The sequence below is a fragment of the Abramis brama genome, assembly GCF_963993115.1.
Source record: "Abramis brama genome assembly, chromosome: 13".
NCBI lineage: Eukaryota > Metazoa > Chordata > Actinopteri > Cypriniformes > Leuciscidae > Abramis > Abramis brama.
In genome coordinates, this window is record NC_139975.1 from 8,759,422 (window position 1) to 8,779,462 (window position 20,041).

A 20,041-nucleotide genomic window follows, 5' to 3' on the forward strand; every position below is an offset into this window, starting at 1 on the left:
AACCCTGACACAAATCCTCATATTTTGTAAGACTGTTTCGTAATGCCCTTTCCTCTCTGTTATTCTCTACTTCCAGCATTTAACACAACATTTCCGCAAACTGATGCTGTGCGTAGACGTCAGGACAGATAGCAGCTAGAGGGAGTGAGAAAGAGGACATTTTGTAAAGAGAGAGAGAGAGAGAGAGAGAGAGAGAGAGAGAGAGAGAGAGAGAGAGAGAGAGAGAGAGAGGAGGTGGAGACACACACACATACCTATACAAGTGTTCAGTATTGAAATACAGGCCTTCCCGGTCATACTCAATATATCTTTCGTTCTCGTCAGGATTATTATCGCTCGAACAGCTGGGATTCCGTGGGTCCATTTTAACGGCTCATTTTGTTCGTTTCCGTTTCGGTCTCTTCGGGTTTCTGTTGGATCTTTAGTGTCTGGCTAGCGAGCACAGCTAACCGCAGCTAGCCGGATAAATCTCCTCTTTCCTCGGCCTCGGGAGCCCAGTACACTCACAGAATGGCATTAAAACGAATTCACAAGGTAAAATATTATATTTTATGTTAATAATTTTAAATTCACTGCCCAAACCCTTTGGTTTTTCGCTGGATATGTTATAGAAATATAGCCTATGTTAACAAATGCTATGAGGATAGCAGGCTTGGCTATGAATGTAGGCTGTTTTTGTTTGAATATGTTTAGTATTATTATTATTATTGTTATTATTATTAATAATAATAATATGTTGTTGTTGTTGTTTATTGTATTATTTTACTTCAAAAAGGAATGCCGACGTTTTTGATCTATCTATCTATCTATCTATCTATCTATCTATCTATCTATCTATCTATCTAATCTGTTAATTAATTCATTACATGTAATACCCGTAAAAACAGGTGCCACATTGTAATAATTAAAGCTAAAATAACTATACGACATTCCTCATATTACTGGTTAAAAACAGAGGAAATACTGGAATCAGATTTTAGAGGGTGGATGAGGGGGATTTTATGTGGATGTGTTTCCTCTGTGAGTCACATCCAGGTAAACACAACCGTATGGGATTTCTCATGTTTGAACTCATGGTGTTGGTTCAGGCGAATAATATTTATGAATCATCTCAGCCACAGAAGTACTGGTTGGGACAGGATATGCATTACTGATTTTGAGTAAATCCTATGGGCATATAATGCTGACTTGTTAGTTCTTTGGGTTGTTCTCATCTCTTTTAATAGTGATGTTCTTTTGTTTTGGTAAACGCAACAAGAACTTTGCGTCATTGCTAGAAGTGCTTCCTGGAAAGCTACTATGAGCACATAATACTCCAATTGGAAATATCCGGCCCATACCAGCATGAAGTAGTTGCACAATAGTTGTTGAACTTGGCGAAAGGATAATTTTCACCTGTTTCGCTGACTTTGAGAGCTTCTATGAATTAGACTGACACAGCAGATTGTTTGCAGGCGGACGGCCAAATACTGAGTTGGTCCCACTTTCTGTGGCTTGTTGTACCCATATCAATCAGTTTTCAGGGCTTTGGGTTGTTTAATAGGGAAATGAAAAGTATGGCAGATATTGAAAGATGAGCTGAGAATTTTGGAACAGCAAATGCCAAGTGGGCACACAGACGACTGGTTGAAAATACCAGCAACGTGTAGACCTATCTCTAGTGGGAGGGCTGGTTTATTCCCCACACCCTCATCTGAAGTATGCAGACGTAAAAATAGCTGCTACTGTTAGTGCTGATGTTCACACTGTCCTATATTGGTTGGCTGAATTGGTGTCGCACATTGACTCTCGTAAACACACTCTTCTTCCACACTTGTCATCCAGGCAGCTTTAAGGATGACAATTTTTGTTGATCTGGCATTAGTCTGTCAATTACAATAAGCTGAAATGTTATTTACACAGATTGGCCATGATTTAACTCTGTCAACTTTGTTTTTCTCGTGTGGCTTGTGACTGACTGTTTAGTTTCTAGTTTAGACTGGTTAAGTTCCTCATTAGTACCTCAGATATGGACCTAAGTGAATCTCAGATCCATGTTTGATTATTTTGCTTCTCGCAGCAAAGACGTTTCAACAAGTTCATACAGCTAAATTATGCCATTTTTGTTATTGAATTCAGAATACATTTTCTAATTATATTCTTATTTTTATAGTATAATTAATAATACGGTGTTTAATGTAGCCTATATGTTGCAGTCTAATGATTCTTTTTTTATTGTCAAAAAGTAGAAATATATTTAGTTCTTCAAATTGGTTGTAGGAGGAACGGTATCATGATACCGGTAAAAAACAAAACAAAAAAACAATATCAGTCTGTGGTTTTAATTTTTTACCCATAATCTTTCAGGTCTGAGCAACTGATGTTCTCATAGGCATTTGTATGTTCGTCAACTGGTTTTGTATTCAGAGATGTGCAACCTGTCAACAGTATTATGAACTAAACCGTGAGTCTACCTGTATTTGTTTTGATGTTTCCATCTCAGACATTCTCATCATCAAAGAAAAGCTATGACCTCTACTTCCTGTATGGTCACATGTTCACACGCACAGGCAAGCGCTGCCAGAGGGTTGCCTGCACTTCGCATACATGAATTCTCAGAAACTTGCTATTTTCTCAGAAGTGGTTTATATAGTCACTGTATTTTCCCATGAAGAGAGACCGAAAGATCTAGAACGGTAGTTATTTCCTTGTTGTCTAAATGCCTAGGTGTGGCCAGAGATCAGAAGACTAGTTTATTATGCCAACATTCTTCATTATTACTTAAACCAGTGCAAGTGTACTACGCCTTATGAGAGGTGTGAATCTTTACTTGCCACAGGATTCAATTCGATTGTAAAACTATTCTCGATCTTTTCCTCCAATTCTTTTATTAATAATTACTGTTAATAATCACAATATTGTTTGTTATTTTATCTTTATTGAAAATGATGCAAATAACACAGAACAAACACAATATAAGAAACAAATTAAATGCTTTGCAGTGCTTTACTTTTTTCATTTTACATCCATTTAAAAGAAGGATTCAGGAAAGACATACTACAGAAATATAATAATCAAATTTAAAAATCACTGCATAGTCTTTAGTCTATTAATTACAAATAAATTGATTATTATTAAAGCTACGAAAGTTATTCAGTCAAGAGCAGTGAGTGATTCCCTCTTTTCTTTTGGTGCTAGCAGGTTTATTTTATTATTAAGACCTAATGCACGGATTTAATATAATGTTACACACCAGACCCCCCCCCCCCCCCCCCAAACTGTTTTGTTTCACTTAAAACATAACCGACAATGCTTCTGTGAGTACTCGACAGATATTTTGAAATAATACTGTATGTATCTGACCATTCTAGCGCAAATATTCCACTAAAGAGAACTGAATTCAGGATCGCATGCTGTCTGAGAAGCGTCCTTTTGAGAGCGCTCTTGTGTAATGCATGGAATTCTTTTTCGTGGCTTATTGCGCTTAATTCTGTTTGACATCAAGCACATCCTGCACTTTATTTTCATATTCATGCATGTTCTTTTCATAAAAACCGAAAGAACATAGGCTAAGCATACACATCTTTTTTATTAACATAATTATTATAGGCCAATCGGTTCTGTTGTTTTTATGCATGGATGCAGAAATGTTCACAGCATCGCGATGCATCATAAAAACTATTCTACTCCACAGCTAGGCCTATACACCTTATTGTGAACACTTTGACCCTATTTCACCTAGAAATCTAGCCAAAGCAGAAACATTGAAATCTGTGCTACCTGAAGATCTTGATCAAGTGCTGATATTGTAGGGAGTTGATTGGTCAATATTGGTTTATTTTGGCCTATGACAATCTTAAAATGATTGTTAAGATTAGGCTATTTTAGTATATTTTTGTTTTTGATGCAATAATAATAAATTATAACTAAAACAATTGTACTACAATAATATAATCTAGTAGGCTACATGATGCCAATATGCATTTATTTTTATCATTATTAAAATAATGCTTATATACTACTAATAATAACATTCAATGTTTGCATCAAAAATACATTTTTGTTTTCTATTTTAATATAATTTAAAATGTCATTTATTCCTGTGATTCTTTGATTAATAACTTCAAAAGAACATTTATTTGAAATATAAATCTTTTAAAATATTCTAAAATGTCTTTATAAGCACATTTCATAAGTCACTTTGTGAATATCTTTTCTGGATAGTAGGCTATTCTTTAAAGCCCCTCTCAAAATAGTACAAGTAAAAGTGTTATTAAAAAAAAAAAAAAAAAAGATGAAGTTTATTGAGAGAGTGTGAACTTGACTTTTGTTTCCCAACATTATAAATCTAAGAACCAACTGCAGAATGTTTGAAATGTTTTTTGGGGCAGCGTGAACTAGCCATTAGACCAGCTCTTACTGTAGAGGCTTCCAAAATCGTGATCAAACACTGTATCATTGATAGAATGTATATTTGGTTGTTGTGTGGCAAAAGAACTTCAATTGGTTTGACTTTATAATAACCCGTAAATAAATGAAAAGGCTGATTTCTTTAATATCGGGTCATAAAGTCTGGTCACCGTGATTTTTGCCAAGTAAGACATGGTCCTGGATCAACATATATTGCTGATCCTGGAGCAACATTCCTGTACAAAAATGTAGTCCTAAGCCTATCCCTACCCCTAAACCTAACCCATTACTTATCCATAAAATCAGAGGGAAATGATAGGAGAATACTGATGTAGAAGCACCTAACCCTGGTTGCAAGCCTAAACTTGACATAAACTGTAAACTTGTCCCTCATATCTGATTGGTTGATTGGAATGTACTTGGTGAAATCACATTTACGCATAAAGTATATTAAGGTATATTAGGTACAAGGGGATACGTCACAACAGAGTTTGAAGTGATCCCTAGATTTTTTTTTATGAATTTGCTGACGTTTGTGGTTTTTAGGTGACTGTGAGGAAACCAAAAGAACATTTTGCTCAATCAACTTCTGATGTTCTTTGTAAGGTTACATTAAGAAGACATCATGACTGTCATTTCCTGCCTGTTTTTTCCAGAGTTGAGAAAGCTGTCAGTATTCACATCAGTAAAGGGTGAGAGCATGTGAAATTAAAGGATAATCTGTCCACTGTTCCTATCTTATCCTGATGACACATGAGTCTCCGCTCTGATTGTTCTCCGGGGGTCAACAGTTTGGACCTCGGGGACAGAAGAGCGCATAGTTGTGACAGTTCATTAATTACGTGTGATCTGTCTGGAAGAGGAATGCATCTGGATTAAAATGAAAGGACTGAAGTCTACAGTTTCCTACAGAGACTTCTTAGATTTCAGCTGTTTAAATGGCTAAATGTGAATTATAATAGAACCAGATAACTGACACAATGACTGATAATGCACTTGGAATCAAAACCCGATTGCTTATCCAGTACATTAAAAGACACGATCAATCAGAGCATGGTACATTATAACTGGTATCATGTCTTACTTGTCCTGATAGTGGCATAAGACTCTTGTTGTAAAAACTAAGTTATTATACAGCTGTGTAACTTCCTTGACTGTGATGACTGAACGTTAGGTTATAGTAGGTTATTGGTTACTCAAGAAGATTTTACATTTTACACACAGCCCTACTGTGTATAAGAGAAAAATTGACATTTTTTGACACGTTCCATGTAGACTCTGAAATAATATGAGGTTTTAAAGCTGCATGTATAAGAATTATGAAAGAATAAGAAAATTGTTCAAATAATTTAAGATTCAGTATACAGTAGGGGACATGTTAGCTTCCAAAAGTCAACTAGCTTTATATAATTCTATCAATAATTTGTATATTTAGGCTATGTAAAATATGAGCATTTTTTTTATCATGAGTGACATGAAACATGGGAGCAATGGAAAAAGTATTTTTCATTTTGCCGTTTTACCTCAGGAATGAAATCTATGGAAACTGTATTGATGGATGAAAGATGACATAGTTGATGGGATACCCAGAATTAGGAAGAAAATAAAAGATCCTGTCCAATACTGATATATCCTCTCTGTCTTTAGGAGCTGACTGATCTGGGCCGGGACCCCCCAGCGCAGTGCTCAGCAGGGCCGGTTGGAGATGACCGTGAGTGATTTCGCTGTTTGTTTTCATTACCTGTATCCGAGCACATCACAGAGCTCACCGTAATGAGACGTTTCTTGCTCTTTATTTGCAGTGTTTCACTGGCAAGCAACAATTATGGGACCTGTAAGTGGATATATGTCCTTATTTGCATGTTAATGATGGAGTGTGGCATTTATTTGCATGCAGTGTCTGTACTGTTATAACACTGAATTCACTTAAGGAGTCATGGAAATCGTGTAACATTGTTCTGTTGTTTTTTCTTTTTCTTTACAGAATGACAGTCCATATCAAGGGGGTGTGTTTTTCTTGACAATTCATTTTCCTACAGACTACCCTTTCAAACCACCTAAGGCAAGAATCAAGTATTTAAACAACCTTCAGGTTTAATCTCTGTAAAGAGTAAATTTGAATAAGATTGTCAAGTTTTTTGTTGTTGTTTTTTTTGGCGCATCTAAAGCCGGGCTCAGACTGCAGGAGTTTCAAGCCGATTTACCCCTCCTGACATTCAGAGAAAAATCGCATTCAGGGCATTAGTCGGTTCCAATGTTCGGCCCCGATTATCTGGTAATGTGAGGCGTTTACAGATCAAATTTTAAACCTCCTGATCTTCCCGTGGACACGTCGGGCCGCCTGACAATATAAAAAATGTTTGATATTTAGGATTTTAAATCGGGATGATTATGTCAGTACTTCCACAATAGCTAATGTGAGACAAGTCCACAAGGAGAGAGAAGCGACAGAACTTTTTAAATGGCGACCGCAAAACAAAAAACAGCTGTGAGGGTTCGGTGGACAATGGAGATGGAGGAACGGCTGGATGAAATATGGCAACAACACGACTGCCTTTATAATGTCTCCTCATATAATGTCTACAGCATGTTGCCGCAACACAGTATCCATTTTGTTTACATCCTCTTCCCCGTGAGATCACGTGAGGTGCTAAAGCTGGCATGATAATCTTAAGAATATCTTGTAGTCTGTGATGCACCGTGATTTTTAAATCTTGTAGTGTGTGCAGGTTTGAGATTTGAAAGAAGAATATCTGCAAAGATACTCCTTTTGTGCGTGATGCAACCAGAATTCACAATCGGTTAAGATTTAAAAACTCCTGCAGTCTGAGTCCGGCTTTAGCAGTATTTTGCACATAGTCAGGTTCCACGAGAGATACCTGCTGCTATTCTAGAGATCTACAGTATAATATCAATTGGTTTGAAATGTATGCGGTCTGACCGTCTGTTTCACCCTCTTATTTGCAGGTTGCTTTCACCACAAGAATTTATCACCCAAATATTAACAGTAATGGCAGCATCTGTTTGGATATTCTAAGGTCACAGTGGTCTCCTGCGTTAACTATCTCTAAAGGTGAGCCAATTAAAATTAACAGAGAACAAAATCACTAACCTTAACATAATAGCTTTTTCTTGAGTCATTTTATTGGATAGCCAATATATGCACATGTGCCAACCTCTCTCTTCTTTCTGTTGCAGTTCTATTGTCCATCTGCTCACTGTTATGTGATCCAAACCCAGATGATCCATTAGTGCCAGAGATAGCACGTATCTATAAAACAGACAATGAAAAGTAAGTGCATTTGTTTGTCTTGAGCCTTATAAATAAATCCAGACAGTTTGTTCTTTAGAGATGAATAGAAAATAGTAGAGATGCCTTTTAGATAGGGGTGTGACAAGATCTTGTACTACAAGGTCTCGCGATATTTCTCGTCGAGGTGAAAAGCTGTCTCACGATATCAGGATGACGGAATTGAGTTTGTGGCAAAACCTTTTACAGTGCTTGCATACAGAGCTGTACCCTCCATTGAGGTCCGGACCTCTTCATTCTTTTGAAGTGTATATAATAAAGGTTGCAAAATAATTGCCTAATATCAACTCTACTTTGGTGCTGCAAAGATATCACACAACACCAAGATAACCAACCTTCTCATCTGAGCTGCCTCAGCGGTCTAACACCACTCGCCTATGTCAAAATGTTTGAGATGACCAATCAAATCAATGTAGGTGGGCTTTATGTTCACAAAAGCGGCTCAGCGCAAATCACTGCTTCAGTCAACGGTCATAGCGAGATAAGATGCAAGTAGCTTAACTGAACATTTCATATTTGACAGCTGTTTTACAATAACTGGTAAAGAACTGACAAGTAATCAAGGATAAAAAATAATAAACTTTTGTCTAATTTTGCTTCTTTAAAAAAAAATATATATATATTTTACATGATTCATGTAATGTAATTCGTAACTTTCGACGAGACAAGAAATATTAACATTAAGTCGTTTTCCCCAACTCAACTATCAAGCTAAAATTTTGGGACCTCTGTATTTACACCACAACCCTCTGGTGTTTATAAAATATGATAATAGTTAAGACATTACAAAATGCAGCTGCATTATTTAGCATTTTGTTACTTTCAGTCGAATAAAAGACTATTTTTCCAGTCTTATATGTCGCCATTTCTTTTAAAAAAAAGTGTTAAAATATTGTCTCGTCTTGTTCTTGTGGAACCAATATCGTGTATCGTCTCGTGAGCTAAGTGTATCATCATTCACAGCCCTACTTTTAGGTAGTGTGAATAGTTTGATGTCTCCTTTCAGGTATAATAAACTAGCCAGGGAATGGACAGAGAAATATGCCATGTTATAGGGGTTAAGGTGAGCAGGGTATGGTGGGAGAGTGTTTTTGTGTGAGCATGAAAAAGGCTTACTAATCTCTGGACATCACCATGTTGCAGAATTGTTGGTCACCACTAGTAGGTGTTCATACTACTGGATGCTCTAATGTTATTTATGGTGTTCATAACTGGATGTAGCTTTTTAAAAGATTGTATTACACGTGAGACATACACTACTGTTTAACATTTTTGGTTCAGTAAGATTTTTTTTAAGAAATTAACTTTTATTCAGCAAGGACGCTCTAAATTGATCAAAAGTGACAGTAAAGACATTTATAATTTATAACCCCTCAATAATTATTATTATTATTTTTAATAAATAATACTCATCAGAGAATGCTGAAAAATGTGCAGCAAATCAACATAGAATGATTTCTGAAGGATCATGTGACACTGAAGACTGAAGGAATGATACTGAAAATTCAGCTTTGATAGCACAGGAATAAATTACATTTTAAAATATATTCAAATAGAAAACAGTTATCTTTAAATTATAGTAATATTTCAAAATATTACAATTACAAGGATTCAGACCCAAAACTTTTGAACGGTAGTATGGCTGGTAAAAATGTATTTTCTGTTTTTGAAAATGAATTTGTTTTCTTGCTACTGAAATTATTAACATTATGCATGGGGTATGTTTGCATATTGATTTGTTATATTATGTTGTGTGTGTGCGTGCGCGCGCACATACATATACAGTATGTGTGTGTGTGTGTGTGTGTGTGTGTGTGTGTGTCTATATATATATATATATATATATATATATATATATATATATATATATATATATATATATATATATATATATATATACATACACATACACATACATATATTCACTTAGAATGTTGATGATTTCTGAAGTGTTTTTACATTTTTTTTATGCATTATTTTTTATGTATTATTTTGATTGATTTAATTTGTTTTCATTACTTATGGAAATAAATTCTAAATTAGTCTATTTATATGACAAATTAAGCAGTTTTCACACAAACCAGCCATTTGTGTACATGTTTTAACTTTCAAAGGCCATGCATACAAAAAATCAGATTTAAATATGTCTGGTTTTATCATAGGTTTGATGACAAAAGGTTTGGTTGACGTAAACCGTTCAGGCTATAACTAGCATCACAGTAAATACTATAAGTAATGTTTAGAGTATAGTGTAAACATGGAGAAGATGCCACTGTGTTTGACCTTGAGCTGTTTCTGCACTCTGTGTGTTTATGTTGGCCAGTGCCGAGTTGGCAGACGGTCTGCTTACCCAGCATGTGTGACAGTGCCTCTGTGCCAATGCCACACTTCATCTCTCTTTCTTTATCTTGCACAGGTACAACAGAATAGCTCGGGAATGGACTCAAAAGTACGCCATGTGATACCTGAGGAACATCAGATCAATCTGCAGTTTAGCTGGAAAAACTTCTTTTTTTTTTTTTCTTCCCCTCAATGAATTGACAGTTTCCCATGTATTCAGACTATATCAGTTCTGCTTGTTTTTTTTTGTTTTGTTTTTTTTTTGTTTTTTTTACCCCTTTCAACCTTCATTCACATGCTGTAAAAAAAAGAGACCACAATATTGCAAAGATCACCAACTTTTATGTTCAGAAAAATGCTCGTGTCAAAGAAGCATGTTTTAACTACGAGCTCAGACCTTTTTTATTGAGATAAGAAAAGAAAAAAACATAACTAAGGTGAAACCATCGAACGCTTCTGACTCACGCCACTGGCTAGAGGTGCTATTTCAGAAAAAGAAACAACGATTCTGCAGGTGCCAGCGTACCTCAAAAAGTCGATCTTTTGCTCGGTTGGCCTTCATGTTTTTATATGCTTTTACAATAGCAATGAGAAGAACTATGGTCTGTGAAATATATTCTTGCTTATATCTGACTGTTTCTTACCAAATCAGTCACGTCATTGTATCAGCAGTTACGGAAAATATATATTTTGCATGTTAATGGAACAGTTAAAGTAATTGGTCTGTGGTCTGCCAAAAATGAATATCTGCAGACGATGTTAAGCAAATACATGTCCACTTTTAGAGTCTGAGAACTTATTTTGTTACTCCTTTTCTCTCCTCTTTTTGATGTTTTTAGAATGGGGAGCTATTAGTTTGTCTATCCTCCTAAACACTGTTCTGTCATTGCACTGAATATGTGATTGGAAGCTCTCAATGGATGCCCGATCAACTAATAGCTCCACTTAGCTGTTCATTTTGTTTGCTCAATAAAGTTGCTAAACTATCATTTTGTGTTTCCTTCTGCGGTATCACTGAGAGAAGTCTTTTTGAGAACCTTGCATATCTTCATAATTGCACTTTATTCATTTCACTGTATTCAAAATCTGGGACAATAATGTTACGTGAATGAATGGAATTTTATACTGTAGTTGTTTGACCATGTTGCTAACATGCTTGACCTATCGTCCAATTGAGATCTCTCAACAACTGCTGGACTATAATTAGTTCTCTGAAGGAGGGACCCCAGTTGTGAGGTAAATAGCAGCTAACCAACACCATTGAATTTGTCATTGATGTATATGTGGACAGATGTAGTGCCCATGTTCAAAAATAACAATTAATTGAGCTTTTTAAGACACTTAAAAAAAAAAAAAAAAAAAAAACCTGCACAGGTCCAAATTATTTATTTTTGCTGAACTTAGATGGTTTAAAAGGCCTCCCTGACGGTATTAAATATGCCCAAACCCTCTTTAAGGAAATGGGACCTGTAAACCATTTTAGACGCTTTGTTTTCATGTTCAAAAACAGTACGTTAAATGAAAACAGGTTCTTCCACAAGTGGGCGCAAGAGGAAGTTTTTTGAAAGCAAGACATGAACATGAGTTACGTCAGGGAATTTCCAGTAAGGAAGTCAAGCCGTCTATTCAAACGTCGCGTTATCTCGACATGATTTACTGTGATCATTCGCGACCGGCGATTAAAATCGATTGATCGATCGATGCGCCTTTTAATCTCAGTGGGACTTCTGCATATCCATGTCTAGCAGACGCAACAATCTTCCTGAATAAGGAGCCTGCCTTGAACTGACTTTCTATGAGCTTACATTAGTTGACTTCAGCGCAACATGGAGAAATAAGTTGTAACGAATAAGAAAACTTGACTCGGAATCCCAGATCCCAGCTGTTTGATGTTGATCCTGAACCTCGAATATCTGTTAGGAAAGGTAAGCACCCTCGTAGATCCAGCCATGCTTGTTGTCTTTGAGTTGCCCATGTTGCCATCTAAAGGTTGTTGTGATACTTGTATCAAGTGCTGCTGAACTTCCTACTTTTGCCTCAGAGGCCAAATGCACATTTCAGCTATCAAGGACTTTTGATAAACTCGTTTGGGTGAGTACGAGCAACTCATGATGCACATTAATAACTTAATGTGTTTTTCATGGACGTTAGTCAGGATCCGGCAGTAGGCTACAAAGTTTGAGATAAGTGACTCTTATGTGTTGTGGTGACCGTGTGTCAAAATCTATCAATAAAGACAGTGGGCATCAAGGCGCATTCAGTCCGAACATCCGGAATTGGTTAGAATATAAGTTTTATTCGAATTTTAAATCTGATGTTCCAAACGCGCGAGATCTCTTTTGTTTTAAATGAGCGGGGATCTATTAGAGTCGACTCTAGTGTCATTCGGTGTTTGAGACGAGTAGTAGTGGTTGGGATTTTGATTCATTCTAAGAACGCTAATAATGTTTTGAAACGCCTCAAATAATTTGTTCACTGATTCGTTCAGTGACCGATTCACAACGCCACTAGTAGGTGGCGACTGCGAGACAATTAGAATTTTCTTTGCTTTGCTGTGAGTGATTCACTTGATATTTCACTCAACCAATTCACTACAAATTAAAACAAAACAGATTACCATTTTCATCCATCGCAACTTTTTTTGTTGTTATAAAAAAAAAGACAGAAAATAATATCTTGCCTGCATCACCTTAAAGGGATAGTTCACCCAAAAAGGACATTCTGTCATTAATTAATTAACGTTACTCGCCCTCATGTCATTCCAAACTCGTAAGACTTTCGTTCATCTTCGAAACACAAATGAAGAACTTTTTAATCAAATCTGAGAGCTTTCTGTCCCTACATGACCGCTACGCAACTGACACTTTGATGCTTCAAAAAGTTCATAAAGAGATCATAAAACTAATCCATATGATTTGAGCAGTTTTGTCCAAATTTTCTGAAGAGAGACTCGGTCGCTTTATAAGATGAACATCGAATTTAGGCTTTTATTCACATATAAACATTGATCAGCGAACATAAACAGAAGCTCAACCGAATGAACCTCATTGGTTCTGGCGCGTCAAGCAAACATACTTGAGCTTCGGTTGATGTTTAGATGTGAATAAAAGCCTAAATTCAATCTGTTGTTTCTCATATAAAGCGATCAAATCTCTCATTGAAAATTTGGACAAAACCACTTAATTCATATGGATTAGTTTTACGATCTCTTTATGAACTTTTTGAAGCGTCAAAGTGTCAGTTGCTTGGACTGTCAATCTCTGTTGCGCACATTCCTTAAAGGAGTAGTTCACTTTAAAATGAAAATTAGCCCATGATTTACTCACCCTCAAGCCATCCTATGTGTATATGACTTTCTTCTTTCAGACGAACACAATCTGAGTTATATTAATAAACACCCTGACGCTTCCAAGCTTTATAATGGCAGTGGATTGCAACCATCAGTTTGAAGCTCAAAAAAGTGCATCCATCCAAAGAACCAAAAGTGCTGCACACGGCTCCAGGGGGGTTAATAAAGGCATGCGAAGTAAAGCGATGAGTTTGTGTAAGAAAAATATTAATATTTAACACGTTACAAAATAAAATTCTAGCTTCCGGCCAAACGGCCATACGCAGTCTACTTGCGTCTAAAACACAACTTAGGACGTCGGAAGTAGCGTAGTGCATCATGGCGTAGCGTAAATATCAGTGCATTACTCGCATAAGTTGCATTTTAGACTTAAGTCGAATCCGTATGTTCGTTTGGCCGGAAGCTAGTTTTTTACTTTGTAACATGTTAGATATGAATACTTTTCTTACACAAACTCATCGCTTTGCTTCGCATGCCTTTATTAACCCCCCTGGAGCCGTGTGCAGCACTTTTGGTTCTTTGGATGGATGCACTTTTTTGAGCTTCAAACTGATGGTTGCAATCCACTGCCATTATAAAGCTTGGAAGCGTCAGGGTGTTTATTAATATAACTCAGAATGTATTCGTCTGAAAGAAGAAAGTCATATACACAGAGGATGGCTTGAGGGTGAGTTAAATCATGGGCTAATTTTCATTTTAAAGGGAACTACTCCTTTAAGGGAGCATAGGGTCTGTCAAAGGAGGGACAGAAATCTGAAGTGTTCTGAAGATGAACTAAAGTCTAACGTGTTTGGAACGACATGAGGGTGAGTAATTAATGAAAGAATTGTAGGTGAACTAACCCTTTAATTGTATATGGTTGGCCATCAGTCATTTAACACGTTTAAAAATGTCCATGAAACAGAAGTTGTGGTAGTCTTTTCTTCTCTATTGTGACATATCCAAGTGAAACGACTTCTGGAGCATGAAAAAAATGTAGTAGGTCGGGACTTGATTTTGTCCATCGTGAATTAATGTGCACGGATTATTTCATAAAAACTAAGAATTGTCCATTTTGATTTCATGGTGACTTTAATGCATTTGCTGCCTTCTTTCCTTGCAAAGGACATTGACTGAACAAAATGCAGAATTAGCGTTTCACACCCTCCTCATATTTTCTATATTACTACTTTTGGACATGTCTATTTTCTAAAAATGAATCACAAATTAATTTGTTTTACTTTTCTTCTTAGGAATCATGGCTGGAGAGGACCCATACCATCAAGGGGTGAGGAAATGTTTTATACAACGTTTGGAGTCACAATTGCCATTCGAAACTTATTTTACTTCGGGAATCTGACATTTTTCTGAATATTTTGACTTTGGTGTCCATTGTAAGACCAGGGAGTAAATAGGCTCTGTTTTAATTTCATGTTGACTTTAAGCTTCTGTTGCTACATACTGATTTATTTATGAAAATGTTTATTGTCATGAAGACCACATAGATAGCAGACAGATAGCATGAACTCATGCCTTACAATTATCTTCACAAGATAAACATAGACCACAGAGTTATTTTTGTGTTGTTTGTAACATATGTATGCCTTTGAAGGCATATAAGCTTGATAGTAAATGATTAAACTTGAAACAGGACATATTAATTTCTGCAAATACCACAGCATCACACAGGAAGTGTCTCTTAGAAAGCTGAAGAGGTTTTCATTTTTCCTGCCTGCTGTGGTTGATATTTCAAACCTAACACAGCAGCAAATTAAGATTGAGACTAGAGTTTGTTCAGTTTTGTATCCACAAATGTCTGTCTTTCTGTCTACACTCACTTCATGCATCTTACACCTGTGCTAATAATCTGACTCCTAAATTTAAACTCTCTCCTTATGCAACACTAAAAAATCTCTCTTTGTTTATGGCACAAAGTCATGAAGCTCTTTCTAAAGTACGTTGTAGCTTAAATTAAATTCTAAACGTTTACAAAGGTCATAATTTCATGCATATGATGTCTTTATTCTGAATGAGCCTTTATTAAAAATCATTCTCTACAGTATATATATATATGGAAACCAGCATATGTGATTTATTATGTTGTGTATTTTTAGTCATTCAAAAATTATGCCTTTTAATGTGATTAATATGTTTACATGACATGCATAATCTGGATATGACCAAATTCTAAATATACAGCATGTATAATAATAGGAATATTATTGTGCATATGAACTCAGTCAGTGTGTCTCATTGTTTTTTCTTTTTATACTCTGAAGTTCATGGAACCAATTGAGTTCAGTAACGACACAATATGGATGACCATGGACTCGACACCATTTCCAGGCATTCACAGCAATAATGTTATGAGGACAGGTAAGAGTTTCCTTCCAGTTCGAGTTTCATTAAACTTGTCGTTCAATCAAGGTCTTAAATTCACCATGAAACAGAATATGTGATAAACTTTTTGTTCCCTATTGTGATGTGTATCTGAGTGAAACGGCTTCTTGAACAAGAAAAATTGTAGGGAGGGACTTGATCTTGCGGGAATTGATTGGATGGTTGTGGTTGGCTATTGCTGTGATGTCTTGAGTGTGACAGGTTGTCCCGCCCTCATGCCAATAAACACATCATCAGAGAAGAGAAGAGATGTTGCTGCAAGTGGGAGGGAAAGTTATTTTGAATAAAGATTAAGAGACCACATGAACAAAAGTGATGTGTTATATATGTATAATAAATACGGTAATATTCCGTATTTGTTCAATTTGTCAGAATTGTTCAATTTGATTTCATGGTGACTTTAATAATAAGATAATTTGCTGAACTTTGCAGAATTGATGCAGTAACACTAGCCTGAATTTCCCTTTTTTTTTTTTTCTTGCTCTATTCCTTCCTCAAGAAAACAGTAACGCTGCACCCTAAGATTTAGTCAGAGGTCTAAATCCAATAAACCGCCCAGTGTAGCGATGTGATGTTTTAGAGAAGTACAGACACTTTAAAAATCCCAGGAACATCTCACTCAGTGATGTCACACGCAGTCATTTGTGTATTATTTGGGTTGACGCTACAGGACTTCCTTATTGGATTGCTACTGAGCCCGGGAAGTCACCTGTGGGGAAAAAAACAATCCGTGGCAACGGTTTTGCAGTCCGTCCCCTCAGTTTATAAACCGTACTCATATTTAGAAGACGCTTTTATCCAAACCGACTTACAAAAAAGGAACAAAGCAATTCGTCAAATGTCAGTCATAATACAGGTCAGACAATACTAATAAAGGGCTAAGATTATCACAAAGAAACACAAGATGTAGATATGTTTGCAGCCGACACTGATTTTAAAAACAGTAGTTTATTAATAAACAATTAAAATGCCTCGTTATTTTTTCAGATTTTTTCACATTTATTATCATTAGCCTGCTTTTGCGGACAGATTTATGTAAGCGCTTGAGCGCGGGATAGGCTATATTCCTCCATGCACCCAGTATTTAAGCAGAAATTAACATAAATGTGTGATTAGTCGACTAATTGCTTAAATGAATGACTACTAGACTAGAAAAATCTTTAGTCTATGGCAACTCTAATCAATACATTTAGTTGACATTATTTTTTCTTAGTAATTAGTATCCAGCTCTTTACATTAAATTAGTTGACTGTTTTTAAGGTGACAATCCTTTATACATGTGAAGATTGTACTGTATCTTGAAGATTGTTGTATTGTATCTGGGTCATTCTATGGAAATGTAAATTTTTCTGTCCCTAGCCTTTACAGAAATATTACACTTGAAAAAACTTTAGGGTTACAGTTTCTTTATATTTTAAAATAAAACAATGTTATTTGAACAATTACACCTTCATGAGCCATCAATGTGGCAATATTTGTTTTTAATTAATTATATAGAATTCCAAGCACCACAGTCATGTACAGAGGGAAAATGCTTTATTTTGAGGTCAATAACAGGTTTTTCTACCATTTAAAATACAACAATGTATACATAACTATCAAATATATTATGTAACTGACATTAAAAAAAAACAAAATGCTGAATAAATATTATAAAATGTATAATGAAAGTAGTGGTCCCCTGGAGTTGTCACTGGTGTTAGTTAAACAGAAATCTCTTATTTTGAAATAAAAATCGCACTGATGACATCACTTGACTTCCTCCTTCTAGTTTCCTGAATATCTATGAAGAAAGACCAATAGTAAATCCACTGTCTCTTTTCAGTTATCAGAAATGTTCTCATTTATCTCATGATTTCATATGAAGCTTTTAGTTGAACTTACTGGTATATGACCTTCTTTATTGTTAGGGAATTGTAAAAAACTAGAATACAAATGGATTAAACTACTTAATTTAGTTAGTATACCATGATTGACAACATGTGGTTTGATACCTTGCAGCAGCCATTTTGTAAAATGAATTTTTCATGAAAATTGTCACTGGTGTCACTTTTCTTATGGGTAACACCTGTTATATGACTCCCATTTATAGATAAACTTTATTCAAAGCTATTCATTTAAGAGTAATGATCAGTTGAAGAGTAATGATCTTTGGTCTTATGTGTGTCATTGGTGATTCATTGTGTCACTGGTGTTACTGTCTTTTTTTCTGTCACATTAAATAAAATGTCACATGTGGCATGATAATAATTTTACATCTATTTAATTCTGCTACACTCAAAAGTTAAGATTTAAAGGATTGCATCATTACTTGATTTTAACTGTTTTTCAAATAGTTTCATTGTTATAGCTAACAAATGATTGCGCAATTGAACTAACATCATTCAAGCACACTTATAATAAACCTGATTAAAATAAATAAAACAATCTCCTTTCCATTTGTTACATTATTATTATTTTTCTGTAACTCTGACTACATGTGCTGAAAATAAGAGAAATAATATTTCATAAAAACCTTTAATATTGCCAAAGTAAGGTAACACCAGTGACAAAAAAAATGACATGCAGTCTTTAAAGGGGTGGTATAATGCCCTTTTCACAAGATGTAAAATAAGTCTTTGATGTCCCCAGAGTATGTATGTGAAGTTTTAGCTCAAAATACCCCACAGATATTTTTATATAGAATGTTAAAATTGTTACTTTTTGAGGGTGAGCAAAAACGCACCGTTTTGTGTCTGTTCCTTTAAATGCAAATGAGCTGCTGCTCCCTGCACAGAAGGTGGAGCTTCAAGAGCTCATGTCCTTTTACCTGGTCCTTGATGAATTTCTGTAGCTTATGTGTAGTTATCTTCTAGTCATTGATTAGCATATTCTGTCTTGATAATCTATAAATCGTGTTCCGGGGGCGGGGTTTATGTAAATTATAGGGTTGGTGATGTCACTAACCCGGGAGGAATGTCGTGTAGTCCCTACCAGCCATTTGTTGTAGTCCTTAAAAAGGAATTTCTTTAAAAGAAATATCTCCCTTTGCTTTGAACTTTGAGCATTGTAACTTTGCAGATGTGGTTTATGCTCAAACAGCAACATTACACACTAACTAAAGTTAGAAAAGTGAAATCATAATCAACCACCACTTTAAATACATGCACAAAAATATAAAAAATCATTAAGCTGTCATAAAGTCAAAGGGTAATCTAATAATGTGGTCTAAGTTTAAATGTTAGAAAAAGTTTTAAGACATCTTGCCATACCAAAAGTGGACGTTTCTGTAGAATGACCCATCATCTTATATAAAGATGAAGATTGACATTATTAATTAAAAATAAATAAGCACATAATGTTGTAAAAAATAAACAACTTATGTTCTGTTAGATGTGTTTTGACTGCTTTTTGTATTTTGTATAATTATATCTCTAGGTAAGATATATTAACAAAAAAATCTTATATATGAATATACTATAAAACTTATATATAACATATATATTTTTAAAAAGGACCACATTGATTAATTTTGCCACTCACCTCACCCCATACCCGCAACAATTGAGAATCTCTTTAAGCATGCAGACGCAGTTAAAACATTATGATGTATTCCACTTAATACACAATAAAACAATATACAATAAGATTTGTTAACAACGTACCGCTTGGTGTTCTTCTAAAATGAGGGCGGGGCCACAAATCCGTGAGTACAGTTTACAAACCCGTGGGAACGGATTGCGAAAGCGTGGGCACGGTTTATGAATTTGTGGGTACAGATTGCAAAAACTGAAGGCACGGTTTACAAAATCTGAGAGCGCGGATTAGGAACTCGTGGGTACGGTTTATTAATCCGTGGGCACGATTTGTTAAACCGAGGGAACAGTTTAAGAATTCGTGAGTACGGTTTCTAAACTGAGGGGACGGATTGCAAAACCGGCGCCACGGCCACGGATTGTTTTTTTCCCACAGGTGACTTCCCGGGCTCCATAGATTGCAGAGACAGGGCTGAAAAAACTATGAACAGCCCTTCACCGCCATGTGGTTACATGAGAAACCCGCTTTGAGATAAGTGCAGTTTTGGGGCTGCCACCTTTCGACATGCTCTCTTGATCTACCTGAGCATGCTTGTACAGCTCAGAAGAAATCTGTACAGTTTTGGTTAAAAATGTTCTTTCAATTTTGAATGAAAGATTATCAAAAAGGCACACTTAAAGGAATAGTTCACCAAAAAAAAAAAAAAAATTCCAAACCTGTGTGATATTCTTTCTCTGTGGAACACACACAAAAAAACT

The 20,041-nt window shown here is 35.7% G+C and overlaps 2 protein-coding genes across 4 annotated transcripts in view; both read left to right on the top strand.

Annotated features, from left to right (window-relative positions):
- Positions 1-46: 46 nt before the first annotated feature.
- Positions 47-11,028, top strand: ube2d2l (ubiquitin-conjugating enzyme E2D 2, like). Of its 2 annotated transcripts, none has more exons than XM_084134092.1 (7): positions 47-534; positions 6,037-6,100; positions 6,192-6,223; positions 6,374-6,451; positions 7,357-7,462; positions 7,588-7,681; positions 10,116-11,028. In XM_084134092.1, exons 1-7 carry the CDS (start codon positions 511-513, stop codon positions 10,159-10,161), a joined length of 444 nt encoding a protein of 147 aa, XP_083990218.1. In that variant the 5' UTR covers positions 47-510; the 3' UTR covers positions 10,162-11,028. The 2 variants fall into 2 exon arrangements, 1 of the variants encoding a protein (XP_083990218.1); XR_014608863.1 differs by having other exon boundaries at positions 170-534; positions 7,588-8,762.
- A 553-nt stretch (positions 11,029-11,581) lies between these two features.
- Positions 11,582-20,041, top strand: part of nfkb1 (nuclear factor of kappa light polypeptide gene enhancer in B-cells 1) — a 38,729-nt gene continuing 30,269 nt past the window's right edge. Inside the window, exons 1-3 of one of the 2 annotated variants that reach the window (XM_084134090.1) lie at positions 11,582-11,964; positions 14,621-14,655; positions 15,647-15,743. In XM_084134090.1, the coding sequence (XP_083990216.1) occupies positions 14,626-14,655; positions 15,647-15,743 (127 nt within the window). In that variant the 5' untranslated portion in view covers positions 11,582-11,964; positions 14,621-14,625. Of the gene's footprint in view, positions 11,965-12,003; positions 12,131-14,620; positions 14,656-15,646; positions 15,744-20,041 lie in introns of those variants that run through there. The other variant, XM_084134091.1, reaches the window with a different exon arrangement.